This window comes from Papio anubis, chromosome 10, assembly GCF_008728515.1.
Source record: "Papio anubis isolate 15944 chromosome 10, Panubis1.0, whole genome shotgun sequence".
Taxonomy (NCBI): domain Eukaryota; kingdom Metazoa; phylum Chordata; class Mammalia; order Primates; family Cercopithecidae; genus Papio; species Papio anubis.
Window position 1 is genome coordinate 113,022,056 of NC_044985.1, and position 17,186 is coordinate 113,039,241.

At 43.6% G+C, this 17,186-nt stretch overlaps 1 protein-coding gene across 1 annotated transcript in view; it reads right to left on the reverse strand.

The window, feature by feature from the left end:
* The window catches only part of PID1 (phosphotyrosine interaction domain containing 1), a 263,057-nt gene extending 256,560 nt beyond the window's left edge, over window positions 1-6,497 (reverse strand). The window contains exons 1-2 of the mRNA XM_003908040.5: window positions 6,070-6,497; window positions 5,231-5,412 (exon numbers count right to left, since the gene is read on the reverse strand). Coding sequence (XP_003908089.2) covers window positions 5,231-5,412; window positions 6,070-6,259 — 372 coding nt within the window. The 5' untranslated portion in view covers window positions 6,260-6,497. The remainder of the gene's footprint in view (window positions 1-5,230; window positions 5,413-6,069) is intronic.
* Window positions 6,498-17,186: the final 10,689 nt, after the last annotated feature.

Sequence of the window (17,186 nt, forward strand, 5' to 3'; positions counted from 1 at the left end):
ATTCTCCCAGAGTCTCCTCCAGGGCTAATTTTCATGGTAAAATGGGGTCAGTGTGGAGGGGTATGGGAGGGACCTAACCTGGAACATCAAACAAAATGCAAAAGTTGCCTAACACTCCAAGATAACTCAGTACAGTCAACACAAAACAGCCATTAGGCCATGGTTAAGCAAGGGGCACAGAGTTTTTTCCCAGGCTAGGATTTTGCAAATCACTTGGTAGAGATTTGCTGACAAACTTGGAGAAAGACTCAATGATGTAAGATAGCATTTTACTCCTGATGGAGACTAAGGCCCTGGATTAATGACGACTCTGAGTTTTCCTTATGAACAATAAGGCCCAATGTTTTGTGCTTACTCGACTACAATTGATTAAAAGAACAACAAAATCTAGAATGGGTTTAGTGAGAAACCTGTGCCTCTGTAATAACAGCTGTTGCTTTTTTCTAAGCAACCACTCTGAAAATCTTCAACCTCCTCCCTCCTTCTCCCCATTTTTTTTTTTTTTGTCTAAACTTGGAATGAATGTGTACGCGATCCACCCTAATCACCAGTTTTCAAGGTCTCTAGTTTGGATAAATGCTATGTGCTTCAGCTGAAAAGCTCTTCAATGGCACTTGTGAATTTTAACTTCAATAGGAAACAGCAGCTTATGTGCCACCAAAGATTTGAGCCATCAAAAACAGAGTAGCCTTTGGTCAACCCACTGCTTCAACAGAAATAGGACAGTAGCCTCTCTGAGTCCACAAGACAGTCATTGCTCTAACTGTATTTATTAACAACAACAGCACCAACACGTATATTGCACTGTGTCTGTCTTATCCTTCTGCACTATGGTGAAGTGCTTAAGAAGTAAGGACCGGAGCCAAACTGTCTGGTTCAAACTCCAGCTCAGTTCATTTCTAGCTGCTCAACCCTGGCCAAATCACTTCAACTCTCTGGCCTTCAGTTTCTCTATAAAATGGGAATAAAAGTGGTTACAGGATGCAAATGAGCCAGATCGTTAAAATAAAGCTCCTCAGCACAGTGCCACACACAGCGCCTGCACCACAAAAGCAGGTTACTAGTATCTTCCCATTCTTATTCCTTGTTCCTTTTGTCAATTTGACCAGCCTGGAAAAGTGTCAGATTTGCCGATTTTCACCCTGCCTGATGGGCCAGGGCTAATGGTCTCCAGTTGATGTTTTAGAGGGTTCTCCAGTCTCACTTCTCAGGGGAAAAGTGAAAGTGGCATCATCATAGAGAAGAAACATCTAGAACGATCCACACTCCAAGTCAAGACAAGATCTGCCAGATAGGACAAGGCAGAGAAAGGGTGAGACAATCCTCAGAGGAGGACTTTGCCTCCTAAAATCCCCAAATAGTATTTAGCTTTCAACTTCAACCACTTCCTCAGCCAAAAATTTCAGAAGAAACCAGAAGAAAGTTTTTTCAGGATGTGGGGTCCTCCCCACTCTTCACTGTGTTTCTCCCTCTTGTGGAAGTGCTAGTACACAGACATTGGCCACAATGAGGGTGAAAAAGGAAGTAATGAAACAGAAAAAAATTGCCCAGGCTGCAGAACTCAAATCCAGCTTTATGAATAAAAAGCTCTGTTTCTTCTGAATCTGCCACGGAGAAATGGTAATCTCAGTGAAGACGGCTAGATGATCATATTGGAACCTTTATAGAATGCCTCATGAGAAGATGGTTACATGTCAACTTCACAATTAGAATCTGCTAGAACTTGTTTCCCATACATGCCTATCATATTCCACTTTATCCTAGTAATAACTACAGCAAAGACCTTAAGGAGGTGTTGACCTCCTTCGTTTCCAACTCAGTCTTGATTCATCTTTCTCGTTCTATCAAGGCCTCCAGAAAATGCATCTGGTAGCTCACTGAAGGCATTTGCTCTGAGAAAATACTTGTTCCTATGGATGGGACACACTCTTGCATGGATGGGTTTGTCACTTCTAAGGGATCCACCTAGTACAATCATTAAGTCAATGTAGAAACCCATATAAATTTTAAAATTTCAAGGCCAGAGGTACTCTCATCTCTATTTCATAAAAACCAATACGGTTTTTATTTGTTCTGAAAAGTCTCCTTTACTTTTCTGAAAGGAGTCTGTTTCAAATCTGCTTCTTTAAAAATTTATAACTCTCCTCAACCCCTCCCAGAAAAAAAAAAAAAAAGTCTGCTGTGCAGACGAGAAGGTGAAAAGAGAAGAATTCATATTTATTCACTGTCAAAAGTTAGCGTGGTACATGAAACCTTCACATCCCTTTTGATCCTATTATATTTTTAATGGCAGAAGCTCCCAGCGAAGGCTCGAGTGGGATGCAACACAAGTTTTAACATTCAAGGGAGCAGATGAACTTGCCTCGGTTTGTGTGACTGAATGAGAAATTACCCAGCGCAGCCCTGCTTGGGGCAATAGTTCCCTTTGCCTGTGCTGGATTTGGGTCAAACAGCTAAACCTCAAATCAGAAAATATCAGCATCATTTTGTGGGGACACAGAACTGTGGGTAATGATCATGATAATCAAACCTGATCAAAGATGCCATTTCCTGAGCAAGGGAGCCAGTTGCTACACTAAAAAGTCCACTATTTAGAGGGTGACTGGTCTATGCAAAGTTCTATCGCACGCCCCTGGGATGCAGACTTCTCAAACCAGCCTCACTGAGTATGAACTATATCATCAAGAAAGGGTCTAGTTATTTTCTTCCATCCCCTCTTTTGATTCTAGGTATTAATAAAATCAATTGACTCCTTAGTCCTATTAGGAAGTTCTGGAAATGTTTCCTTGAAGAATTTTTTTCACCCTGGCTCATCTAAATTAGAATGTTTATATTAAAGATTAATGAGAAAAAAAATTAATGCGGTTGAATGAGAAGGTTTAAAAAGATTTGTGAAAGGCACATGGAGCTCAGACATCGTTAAAGAGCAGGGCTCACTCTCAAGTTTCCTATCCAGCACGATATCCACTGCTATCTCTGTGGCCACAGAGCCTGGGAGTGGCAAAGTGGGCCTCTCACTGAGGAATCAGACAGGCATGTTTCTATATCATGGTGACAGGAAAAGAAAAGGAAAAAAACCCAGGCAGCAAACAGAGATTGTGACAAAGATAACCACAAGGAATGTAAATAAAATATTATAAGCAGCTCACTCACCACCTCACCCTCCAGAGCTCTCTCAGAGGCAAAAGTAAAAACGTACAAATTATGTGTTTTCAAGAAGAGTCAAGCAAAACTCTTTGGGAAGAAGCCATGGATATAAAAGATTCTTTCCACATTTGTCTCACTTCTCTAATCCCAAGGCTTGAAACATATGTACTTTCAAAAGAGACTCATTGAAATTTGGGGAGCATGAAGTTGAGCCCCCTGTTGGTAAGGACCTTCCAATAGTGACTTGGTCTTGTCGGTGATAAGCCCTGTTTATCTGAGCTTTCAAAAGCCTAAAACCAAGTTCTTTCAACATGACACCTTGAAATAAAATAAATGCATTACAAACACAAACTGCAGTAAACCAGGCTCACGCCAAAATGCACGTGTGCACATTTCACTAAAGAAGAGGGAGACATTTCTAGTGAGGAGCAATCTCTACGGGAAGGCAAGCGAGAGCGCTCGCCTGCCAAAGGTCACATGCTCCAGAGCGCACAGGATTCCCTAAGTGAAACAAGCCAGTAGGAAGAACCTCAATAGTCAAAAATCTAGAAACTCTTCAGAGGTACAGACCATCAGGCCATAAAAGCCACCTCAAGTCACGTCTTTCTAAGGACTTCCAAAAGCTACCCTCTGCACTTGAACAGGAAACCTGCCAGCTCCCCTCAATCATTCTGCTCCTTTGGAATAGAAGTTATGCCTTGAACTGAAGGAGAACTTCAAATGCGCCACTGGTATCTGATGCCACTGCCAAAATACATTTACATCACCTTCTGCCAGTCATTCAGAGCCCAGTGTTGATATTCTCTTAGTAAGACAAGGAGGGGGTTAGGAGGCTGGTCATCCACCTCCTCATCTTCAAGGCTAAATGCAGGTTTTCTTGTTTATTCTACTTGAGACCCTGGGGAACTGGTCTGGTGTCTCAGGCTCTGATAAAGTGAACACACTCCCCACAAATCACGGCCCAGGGAGATTTGGAAAGGGGCTGTGGGGCATCTGTTTCTGCTAAATGCAATGCCCTCTGCAGGTTATTCCTCTGTATGAGGACTCTTAGACAAAGGTTAGCCTCTCCCTGCATCTGAGAAACTGTGCTTGGGGCTTTGAATGTTCACTGAGAAGCCTCCAAGCTAGCCAGGGCCTGGCCTCACTGTCCTAAGTCTTCAGACGCAGCCTCCAATGGTGCTGTATTTTACCATTTAAACACTTCTTCAAAGTTTACTACGAAACAATGTGGCTCCAAGCTTGCCAAAAGTTTAACTGCAGGATTCAGTGGATTTTATCTGGCAGAGTAGCTGCCGTGACTCCTGAGAATATTTGCCAGCAAAAGACAGTCCTCAAACCTTGCAACCAGGGCAATCCCAAGGCCCAACATGTCACTGAAGGAGTTCTTCTGGGAAAGGTCCCTCTTTCTCTTCAGTCGCCTCCCACAAATTCCCAGCTTCCAGAATCCAATTCAAGGCAGTCTGGCATTTCAGGAGACAGCCGTAAAAAACTTTTGATGGGATGACCCAGGAGATAAATATTCTTGGCTGAACTTACTTTTGATTCTTAAATATCTGAAGGAGCTTGGGTTTAAGGAAGATAAAGGGAGAGAACCAATGAATAGGGAAAAATAAAATAAGTAGCATACCATGACCAAGCCAAACCAAGCTTGATATTTCCACATTATATTGGCAAATGGATGCTTTCACATATCACTTGTTCTGTCCTGTCTTTCCTGGAGACCAAAAAAAAAAAAAAAATCTGGATTCAAAAATCCTAACTCCAGACCACTACATTGTGTCAGTGGAATGCAATCTAAATTGCCAGTCAGAAAGTCCAACCTTATATGTATCAACGAACAGGCACACAAGCACCTCCAAACCAAAAGTTGTAACGCCTGAATCCATGCGTTTGTCAATTTCATCTTCCCCATACCCCCGGGTTCCTGGCGCTGGGTTAAACCGACAGCATCATGTTGCCATCGATGCGTCTTACAAGGTGGTTTTGGGCAAATCCCCTAAAGTAGGCAGAAGCAAAACCTAGGTTCCTCTGCCCGGGCACCTCCTCCTCCAGGCTGGCCCCCGGCCTCTCGGGTGCCCCTTACCTGCAGGCGCTCTGTGGCCGGCTGCCACATCTTCCAGTCCTGGGGTTTGGTAGAGGAGACGCTGGCGGGACTGTCGATCGCGCCGGGGGGCGAGGGGCTGTTGTCCCGCTTTACATCTGGGGTGGGTGTCCGCGGGATGTGCGTCCTGGCGCTGGCCACCGCCGCCGGGTGGGCGCAGGGGTCTGCAAGCAGGAGGAGGAGGCGCGGCGCTCAGCTGCCGGCAACTTGTGGGCACGGCCGCGCGCCGGCTGTCCTGGCGCAGCTGCGAGAGGACTGCGCAGCTCCGCCCGGGCCCGGCGAGCGCGCGGCGGCGGCGGGGGCGGCCGCTCACTCCTCCCCCGCCGCTGCCGCCCGGACCTGCGCGCTCTGAGCATGCCCGGGGCGGGCGCCCAGGGGCGGCGCGGGGCGGGGGTGCAGCGCGGCGGACTCTAAATCCTAGTGAGGGGTGAATGGGGAAGCCAGAACAGCCGGCCCTGCCCTGCAGGAAGCCCCCATTAGGTTGGGGTCTGGGGAAAGGGACAGACTGGCTGATGGGGGAAGGGCCGGGGGTGGTGGGGGTGGCGGGGATGGCGGGGGTGGCGGGGGTGGCGGGGGTGGCGGGGGTGAGGGAAATTCCTTAAATAAAGAAACCGTAGCCCCGGAGGTCCCAGGTTTCCATGTAACAGAGATCTCCGAAGTGCCTGTGCTGTGCTTGGCACTGTGCTAGGGAGACACTTCCATTCATTCTTCCCACTCCAGTTAACTGAGCACCTATTAGGCTCCAGCCCCTATGCTGGGTCCTGAGGATGTAGCGACGCAGAATAGAAGACAAGAGAATGTTCCTTGTCTCTGGAGCTTACCTTCTGCTTTGGAGAGAGAGTCGTGACTGAGCAAACACATCAACAAGCCGGTGCTATATCGGGTGGTGATAAAACAGGGCAGATGTGGGAAGAATGGGAGAGGAGAGCTTCTTAGACAAGGGCCCTGGGGAATGCCTGGAGTAAGACCTGAGAGATGAGAGGGGTTGGCCATGAGGAGGCCATGCCTCATGCTGGGCAGTGGACTCAACTCCTAACCTATACAGGGGTGAGGAGGGCCATGCAGACTCCCGCATCACTAACTCACCGGGAGATCTGCAAGTGCAGCAGGAGGCTCTGAGAACCCAAGGGAACGCCACTCTGGGCTCATAGGCCTGGAGGCTCCCTGGCTAGTGCTGGCCACCATGAGATGACCTCCTGTCCTAAACAGGCCAGCCCTTTCCATGCTCTTGACAACTCGGCAAAATAACTGTTAATATTTTCACCACGTGGATCAAACAAATGAGGCTTATAAGGTTTAGGTCACTTGTCCAGGTCACACAGCCAGTGAGTGGCTTAGAGAGTACACAGTCAGATGACTTCAGGGCAGGACATCTGGTCCTGCACCTCTAACTGACCACGGAAACGCAGTGGAAAGAGCATCTGTCTGAGGCTGGGGGTTAAAGGCACTTGGCAAATCAGGGATACTAAGCTGAGTCTGGAGCTGATGAAGAGTGGGAGAGAACATGGTGGGAAGAACTCACTACACAGAATGACCTAAGAGAGCAGCAGAGAGAACACAATGTTTGTGGGGAGCCCGAGGCTCTTTGCTCCTACGAGGCAGGGTCCTGAGAGCAGAGGGGTGTGAAAGGCATTTCATGCCGAGACAGCTGCACAGCTTGTGCCCTGAGCTACCCATGCAATGTCAAAATCCACACTCCATGTCTGGAAGGAGGATCTGTCCATTTTCCTTATTCTGCTTGAGTATAATGATTTCCAGATGCGGAAGCACTCCAGAATCGAACCCTTAGCTCGTCGGACCCTCCCAGCAACTCTCCGTGGGACAGAAGCCCCTATCTCCCAAGGCTTGGGGAGCACAGCATTCACAGAGTCACACTGTGGGGAGTCACAATGGCGATTCAGATCCAGGATTCCAGGCAGAATCTTCTGGACCCCGCGGTTGCTATGTTGGTGCCACCAGCCTTGGCAAACCCAGGAACCTCAGTGCCTCTAGGAGCCTCTGGCAAAGCCACAGAGCTGCCTCTGAAGAGCTTGTCTCTGTCTCCCTGGATATCCACAGGACCCTCCCACTCCTGCCTGATAAGCATCGGAACCTTCTCAGCTCCTTCTCCAGTTCCTGCTACTTGCTCTGAACTTATTAATAAATCTCTTTTCATGAGGTATTTGCATGGCAGCCCTGCATGGACATGTGCCTCACATGCTTGGTCATATGGTCTCTGTTTGCTTTTCCAGTAACTCCTCCTGCACACCTCCACACCTACAAAATTCCTCATGACCTTCTCAGCCCCTAGTTCTCTTTTATCAAATCCCAAAGCAGAAAGAAGTGCAATTCATTACAAAGATCTAGAAAATCCAGACATGCTTATAAACCCCACCCCCCAACCGCCCCCCGCCACCCCCAACCAGGAAGCTAAAACAGGAATATTCAGTTGCCAGGGATGTCTTCAGACTTAAGCTCTGAAACCATCCTTAGTTGCAGATGCTTCCGTAGAAAAGTGATCTTGTTTTAAATAGCAGTGGGATGAGATAACGGCCTAAATTCAAATCGCATTAGAGCGTTAAATCCTGTCTTCTCACCTCTGAACGTAATTAATTGTTATGACTCAGTAATACAGCTTTTAGTACGGAGTATGGTGCTATTTAAAGAGAAAAAGCTTTGGCTCTGTCAAGATTGCTTTCAGTTACCGTTCCCACTTTGCAAACAGATTCGGTAAAGTAAAGAATGTATTTAAACTCAAATGGCACTCCTATTTCAATTACCTTTGTGCCACGAATCAGGAATCTAGGGGAGGGGTGGAGGAGGGGCAGTTGCAGGCTGGTGGGAGGTGACAAAAGGATGGGACAACTCCCACTCATAGATTTTGCTCCCAAGTCTTCCCATTCAGGAGGAACCTGCAATGAAGGGTGAATGAAATAGAGACATCTGCTGGCTAGAGATGAGACGTACATGCCATTCTCTCCCAGCTCTGTTCTGTGACATTGGAACCTCATTCTTCCTAGTGAATCTGAAAATGCTGCCTTACGATGTAAGCAGGTTTGTTCTGAGCAAGAAACCACCCTTAAAATAAGCGGGAGGTGTTTTGGTGCAATGAGTAGAAATATTAGGCATGTAAATGTGTGCCTAATTTCATGTACTTAGTCTCCTGCAATTATCAAAACAGGTCTAATCTTGTTAATAAATACCATTTCAAGGAAAATGACAGAAACCAAAAACACTTGACAAGGCACAGATTCACACGTTTGGTTCAGAAAAATAATTACAGCATCCCTAGAAATTGTGTTAAGCCAGATTTGATCTAGTTCATGGTTCCGAGCTCTAGCATAAGCAACCTCAAGGTCCAAGTCAGAGTAATGGTGAATGAAAGTATGGTCCAGCATATCAAAGAAATATTAAAATATTATGCACCATTTAAAAGGATAATTATAAAGTTGTGTTGCAGCTGAAAATGATACAATTATGGTTTTTAGAGTAGGATAAGATGAATGTAATTTGAATATATGTATAAAATATGTATTGATATCAATAAATATTGGAAAGGCACTAGGACAAGCGGAAGACTCAGGTTGAATCCTGGCCTTCGAACTGTCTGCCTCGGTATCAGCTTTTCACAAGTCATTTGCCTTACCGAACCTCAGATTTCTCTTCTGTAAAACGGGTAATAGTATTACTTAATACTTAGGATTTTTGGGAGGAGTGAATGAATTAATATGTGCAGCATGCCTGGCACATGGTAGGTGTGTGGGAAATATTCGTTTTCATCCCCACTATGTTTCTTTCTCTTTTTATTATTGGAATGATCAAATTTTCACAAAGTGGCCCATGCTTCCTATGGTTATGCTATTTCCATTGGGAATAGTCATGAGTTTCGATTATTTGCTTTAGATTCTCAAATAAAAATGACAAAGGATATTAAAGTTCACTTACGATTCTTTTTTTTTTTTTTTTTTCTTATTTGAGATGAAGTCTCATGCTATCGCCCAGGCTGGAGTGCAGTGGCACGATCTCGGCTCACTGCAACCTCAACCTCTCAGACTCATAACAATCCTTCCACCCCAGCCTCCTGAATAGCTGGGACTACAGGTTTGTGCCACCACACCCAGCTAATTTTAAAAATTTTTTATAGAGACAGAGTATCGCTGTGTTTCCCAGGCTGGTCTCAAACTCGTGGGCTAAAGTGATTCACTTGCCTTGCCTCTCAGAATGCTAGGATTACAGGCATGAGCCACCATACCTGGCCCACTTACAATTCTAACTTAAGCAGATGACAGCAAAATTTATTACAGTTGTGTATTTAGCAGAATGATCATTAAAAAGCCCTTGTTATGGTATCACTAACCTTATTTCAAAATCACCAAAACAGCTGTATATAAATGAGCAATATAAAAAAGTCTGAAAATTCTTCCAGCCATTTAAACCTCCCACTAGTGATGGAGCCACTGGCTTTTGTCCCTACAGAGTGATAGGAATTTATTAGTATGTTAAGATGACCCTTAACAGGGTAGAACTGGTTCATTCATGTGTTGTGACTCTCCTGCTCTTGACTCCTCATGTCCTCACCACTTTAGTTGTGTGACAGATTATTTCCAAAGATGGCCACAAAAAATCTCTCATCCCTCAGGAAGTCATGCCCATTTGCACTGTAACTTGCCTGTTTCTTTCATCATGAGATGCAATCTGTCCACACTCCTTGAATCTGTGCTGGACTTGTGGCACACTTGACCAATAAAATGCAGCAGATGTGACACTGTGGAACTTCTGAGCTTGGGCCACAAAACACTTTGCAGCTTCTGCTCTCACTGTTTTGGAACATAAGTCATCCTATGAAGGAGCCTGGACTAGACTCCTTACGATGAGAACCACATAGAGGGAGGTCAGGCCATGAGTTAGCACCCATAGCCAGACATGTGAGTAAGCTCATCTCATAACACCCAGCTCAAGTCACTACAGGACAGCAGCCACATGAGTGATCCCATGTGGGTCCCACCAGCAGAAGAACCACCCAGCTGAGACCTGCCAACTGCTGACCTACAGAATCATGAGTACACAACAAGGTTGGGTTTTATCCCTTAAGTTCTGGGTTGTTTGTTAGGTAATAATAGAAAACTGAGAGAGAAAACATCACTAATAAATGTCAGTCTTTCCCACTAAACAAATCCTTCTCAACATTTCCTAACAACCAATTGATCAGGGTTAGCACTAAAATGAAGCCTAATAGTCTAACATAAAAATTTATTTCCTCTTTTGGTTTTATTTCTGCTCTCACAATTCCCTCATACACACCTCCATCCTAGTCTCAGATTGTGTGGGCCATGTTTCCAAGTCCCATCTGTTAAATTTTCTAGTAAGTCCCTCTGAAAAGAAGATGGGAAGTGGGCTGGGCGCCAGCCATATAATGATTAAGATGAATTTATTTTCTGACACAATTTGCCATAAACGTGAACATATCTGCTCTTTTACAGCCCTTCTCACCCTCTCGGTGACACTGTCTCTAGACAGCTATCTGCCCATCATTTTGGATGGGTAAATACAGCTCCTCTTTCACTTAGAGCCTGGGGAAATTGAGACTGAAATGGAGAATGTTACTTAGATTTGCCTTCACCACATTTAGCCCAGAAAGGGGCAAGTCTGCACTATTAATGTTCTCTGCGGTTTCTAAGGGTCCTTGTCCTCCTCTGTATTCGTGATGAAATAATTAGCTCTGTGATCCCAAATACATTCTCATGGGGACTTGTGTGAAGCCACACCTTATGCTATCTTCCCACTTCATCCTTTCTCCATCTGAGCTGACTTCACACAAAAACCCATCTTCCTTTGCTTCTATTTTTTTCTCCCTCTTCTTCCCACTTTCATTATCAAAGCCAAGAATTACTTATCCTAAAACCTATAGGAAATGTTTGGGCATAACTTAATAGAAATTAGGTTGTCTAGAAAAAAGTCTCCACAATAAGAAAGATGATTCCTGATCTACCCTGGCCTTTGCTTAACTCAAAACCTCCATGTATGATTCTGCAGTGCACAACCTGCACTGCAGAACATGACAGCCCTGGCTAGACTACTTTTTCTCTGCACTTCCTTCAGAGATCCACAGGACGACTCCATCATAAAATCATAAGGGAGTGGCATTGATAAAGTTGGTGACCTTATGGATAAGAATTGGAGAGAGGTAAGGATAAATGAAATCTTCATCTTTAACAAGCTCTACCTGGATTGCAGGAAGAGTACTGCAAAAACCATGATTATATATTCTGTCCTGTTTTTACTGGTCATATTGTAAGTGGCAGCAAGAAAGCAGGAAATCATCAATGACCTCTTAAAGTGCTGAAAACATTCAGTATTTATCTGTTAGTAATGGTGTAGTGAATGTTGCAGTGTGCCATCCAGATACCCCCTTCAGGAGCACTGAGTTCATTGCCTTAGCAGCCAGGAGCATCAGATGATGCTAGTAGTATGAGCCAGTGTCCCCATCTGAGTCCCTCTCTTGGCATTGCCTTCAGCCAAGAGAAGTGACTTGCTCAAGGTTTTGCTCCCTCCCTTGATGCAACCCATCTTCAAAGGCCGGCTAGAGTGGGGGTGCAAAGGCCTCAATGGGGGACAATCGTGGAGGGCCATCCCTACTCTAGAGCCTCCTATTGGATCAGCCAAATCTCACTTGCAGCTGCCTCAGAGTCCAGCTTCTCTTCTCACACTTCCTCACTTGCTTCCAGGCTCTTAAGTAGGCATTTGGGAGCTGGACCACCCACTGGATAGTAGCAGGTAGAGTACTGCTCACTGCTGGGAGGCGGTAGGGTAGCAGGGCTAATGTTAAACCTTTCACCAGTGGTGAACTGAAATGGAATACCAATGGAAGGGAACGTGCTGATAGGTACAGTGCCACCAAGCATTAGAGAGACTTGGGAGAAATAGTAATTATAAGGATTACAGAGTCAGATGGTTATTGCTGAGTGCTATGGATGCCTCAGAGAAAGACATGGAAGTGCTGCTAGTGATTTTGGCTCGGTATGAAAGCCAGGGTGCTCCTTTGCAGCGTATCCAGAGACCCTCATCTCCTGCAGCTAAATGGGGGAGAAAGCTGAGGATCAGGTCCAGGAATTCATTATACAGAGAGTGGAGCTCCAAGAAGATTGAATTCATCAGTCCAGTAAGTGTTGTGGCAAGTTCAGATCCTTTATTGGGAACGAGTGAAACCCCGAGGCTTAGGTTGGGAACACAGGTTTCTGCCCTTTGGAAATCTTGAGCTCCCAGGTTCCTTGACCTCTCTGCACCTTGAGAAGTGGCCTACTCCTCTATTGAAAAAAGTGTTGCTTTCCTTGCTCATGAAAGATGCATCTACCTCTGCTTTGCAAGATAACTATTTTAACATAATTGATTTTTATAAAACACTACGCATGACAAAAGCAGAATACACACTCTTTTTAAGTGCAAATGAACATTCACTAATATAGAACATATGCTGCTTCATAACACAAGTCTTAATAATTTTAAAAGAATTGGAATCATACAAAATATGGTCTCTGACCACAACAGAATTAACTTAGACATGGGTAACAGAGAGATGGCTTGGAAAATCTACAAATATTTAGAAAGTAAACAATACACTATTAAATAATCTGTGGTTCAAAGAAAAAATCACGAAGAAAATTTAAAAATATGTTTAGTTAAATAATAATAAACACCAGCCTATCAGAAATGTTGTATGCAGCAAAAGCAGTATTCAGAGAAGAATTCAGAACTTATATTTAGAAAAGAAAAGATGTCTACAATCAGTTATCTAAGCTTCTGCCTTAAGAATCTGGAAAAAAGAAAGAGTCAGCTCATGGGGACTTTTCAGCATTGCTGCTTGGAACATAAAATGGCACAACCATTTCAGAAAATGGTTTGGTAGTTTCTTATAAAGTTGAGCATACACTTATCATATGACCCAGCAATTCCACTTCTAGGTGTTTACCCAAGAAAAATGAGAACATACGTCCACCCAAAGACGCAAGTAGTTTTAGCAGCTTTATTCATCATAGGCCAAATTAGAAACAACCTAAGCATTGATCAACAGGTAAATAGTTGAACATCTTGTGGTATGTCCTTACAGTGGAATACTTCTCAGCAGTAAAAGGGAACATGCCACAAGCACATGCAATGACATGGATGAACCTTAAAAACATTACGCTGATTATTTAAAAAAGCTCAATATCACTGACCATTAGAGAAATGGAAATCAAAACCACAATGAGATACCATCTCATGCCAGTCAGAATGTTGAAAAGTCAAGAAACAAGAGCTGCTGGCGAGGCTGTGGAGAAATAGGAACGCTTTTACACTGTTGGTGGGAGTGTAAATTAGGTTAACCATTGTGGAAGACCATGTGGTGATTCCTCAAGGATCTAGAACCAGAAATACCATTTGACCCGACCATCCCATTACTGGGCATATAGCCAAAGGAATATAAATCATTCTATTTTAAAGATATATGCATGCGTATGGTCATTGCAGCCCTATTCACCATAGCAAAGACATGGAATCAACCCAAATACCTATCAATGATAGACTGGATAAAGAAAATGTGGTACCTGTACACCATGGAATACTATGCAGCCATAAAAAGGAATGAGATCATGTCCTTTGAGGTACCAGGATGGAGCTGAAAGCCATCATCCTCAGCAAACTAATGCAGGAACAGAAACCCAAACACCACATGTTCTCACTTGTAAGTGAGGGATGAACAATGAGAACACATGGACACTGGGAGAGGAACGGCACACACTGGAGCCTGTCTGGGGGGTGGGGGGCTGCAGGAGGCAGAGCACCAGAATAAATAGCTGATGCATGTGGGGCTTACTACCTAGGTGATGGGTTGATAGGTGCAGCAAACCATCATGGCACACGTTTACCTATGTAACAAATCTGCACATCCTGCCCGTGTATTCTGGAACTTAAAATTATTTTTAAAAACATGACACTGAGCAAAAGAAACTAGACACAAAAGACTCCATATTATATAATTCCATTAATCTTAAATTCTAGAAAAGGCAAAGCTTATATATAGACACATAGTGACAGAAAGAAGATTAGTAGTTTCTTAGGATTGGAGGTGGGGATTCCCAGGGGGCAGGTGGTAATTGAATACAAGTGGACATGAGGGGGCTTTCTGAAATAATGGAAATATTCCTGATTTTAATTTTAATGGTGATGAGTCAAAACTCATCAAGCTATACCCTTAATGCACATGCATTTAATTTCATGTAAATTATACCTCAAAAGAGTTTATTTTAAAAATTATTTTTTATTTAAATGATAGCTATGCCCAGTTACTTCTGATTTCACATGCTGGGAGGTCAGCAGTCAAGAAAAACGCTGATCCTGCTGCAGGGGTCATTGACCTGCATCATGAAGAGGACGTAGGTCTGCTCCTATATGCACAGGCAGGGAGGCCTTCATTTTGACATTCATATGATACACTAGGGTGTCTCTTAGAACTCCCCTGCCCTGTTATAACAGTAAATAAATAAATGCAGCAGTCATGGCCTGAGAAGGACATGGTGACCAGGAGTTGAGCTCCCTTCAGGTATGATGGTGGCCCAGGTCACCTCATCAAGTAAACCGCTAACATCAGCTAGGTTGCTAGCCGAGGTTGAATTGAACCTAGAATGAGTAACTAAGGAGGGAGATGACGAGCATCAGCGGGGCCTTGACTCCGGGTCACGGTGCATTGATGAGGTTGTGCTGGCTCCTACTCATCTTTCTCTTATAAGTTTTTTCAGGAAAAGAGACCTGTAAGAAACCTGGAGCCTCCAGAGTCAGACAGACCTGAGTTCAATTTTCATTCCAAAAACTCACAGGAAACTAAAACCGCAGAAACAGTCCCACTTAATCTTTACATAAATACAATGTTCTGGATTTTTAAAATTTTGAATATTTTAATGGAAGGTCATATTCTCTCCTACATTAAACACTGGGCACTCCATGTTCCCACTGCGATTGTTGTAGTCAGCAGGCTGTCACTCTTGCTTCTTTGGGCTACTTACAGTGAGTCAATGTTTTCTTCTTTCCTTCTCTCATATATAAATTTTTCAATGGAATTAAAAATCGGATTTTAGAACATTGTGTTGAATTAAGGGATACAGTGGAAATGTTTCTATAGTTTTAGTCTCTAGCGAGTTCCTGAGCCTTTCACTATTTAGCTTCAGGGCTGATATCCATCATTTTGCAATTCTGAGATTCTCCTCCACCCACTGAAAGGCTCATTAATATTGTAAGAGTGGATAAGGAAAGAGCCCTTGCTTTGTTAATCTACAATATGTTTCACATGAATTTATAAACATCATAAACATTTCTCACTCCCTAGATAATCACTATCCTGTGCGGTCCTCATGAAATGTAAGAAAGCTTATGGTCTTCAAGCATCAGTAAGGATAGGCATGTGTGCAGAGTCTGGCTCTGGATACCAGCCCCAGCCCTGCCACTGCAGCACCAAGTGACTTTGAGGAAGTCACTTCACTTGTCAGTCTCATTGTCTTCATCTGTAAAATAAATGATTTGGATTCGTTTACCTCTAAGCTTTGCTCAAGCTTTAAAATTTTAGTATTCTATTATTTGGCTAATGATCCTATTAAAAGTATATAATGTGGTACATCGATAACACTAATGGTATTCTTTAAGGCCCATGACTGTTTCACATTTCTTCGCCATCATTCAAATCTATTTTCAGAATAGGAGTAGCTGTGTGATTTGCCCTTTGGGGATCTCCAACACCAAATATGGTACATAAGGTTAAGGAGTGAGATTAGAAGTTATTTTATATCCTAATATGTTGGTAGAAGGCAGAGAGGAAATCTCATGCCATAAAATAATGAATCCTTGGTTGCCAAGAACATCACTGTTATACTGCTAGTGGTGGTAGTATCAGTCCCAACAAGTTTTCCTAGAACTGGATAATTTCAAACATGAACCATTTCAGTGGGATTCCACCTAATGGGTTCCATTAGTGAGTCCAGTTCCATTTATCCTGTCATATTTTCCATAGGATGTTATCATCCTTGACCCTCATTTCTACCTAACATCCATCTGGCTGTCCTCTAGCCATGGTTTAAATGCATAGCGAGTGATTGCTAAGAAGAGTAACCTTATTTTCCGGGCCAAAAATCAAAGCGTATTGGGATTACTCAGAATTCTGTACCTAACTAGTGGCAAGAAATTTTACTGTGAAATAGTATTTGAATTCTCAGCACAGATTATAGTTCATGTGGACAATGGATAGAATGTTTGAAATCAGAATGATTGTATTTCTAATGTCCCTACCAATGCCCAGAAACTGTGGCAGTATCATTCTAACCATGTTCAAACCATAATAATAATAGCTATTAGTCATTGCAGTTTAATGGCAAAACCCCAATTCCTTTTGCACCAACCTAACAGCTATTACATTTACTTTTAATGGCAAAACTGCAATTGCTTTTACACCAACCTACCTTCTAGTGAACCCTTATCTTTGCAAGCCACTTGGCTCTGCATCTTACTTCTAGCATCTCTTGGATCCTCACAACAATCCTATGATGTAGGCGCTCTTATGAGTCCCATTTTGCAAATGATAAAACTGAGACACAGAAGCATTAAATAATATACCCCAAATCACATTGCTAGCAAAACCCATAGCTGGGATTCATATGTAGGCATGTCTGGCTCCAGTAGTTCAAGTTCTTAAGCACTAGGCTAGACAGGACTGTCTCATCAACAAATTTCTAAGTCTAGAGGGACCTGAGAGACCATCTAATCCAGTTCAACTCTCTGAAAGATTAACTGATATGTAAAAACTCAACTGGCTAGTTAGTGGTAGGCTAGAACCAGACCTCCAGAGTCTCTGGCAGATATATTGCAACAAACAAGACCCAAGGTTTATCTAGTGGTCAAATTGTGCCAGGCACTGAGCTGTGCATATCTGATATATACT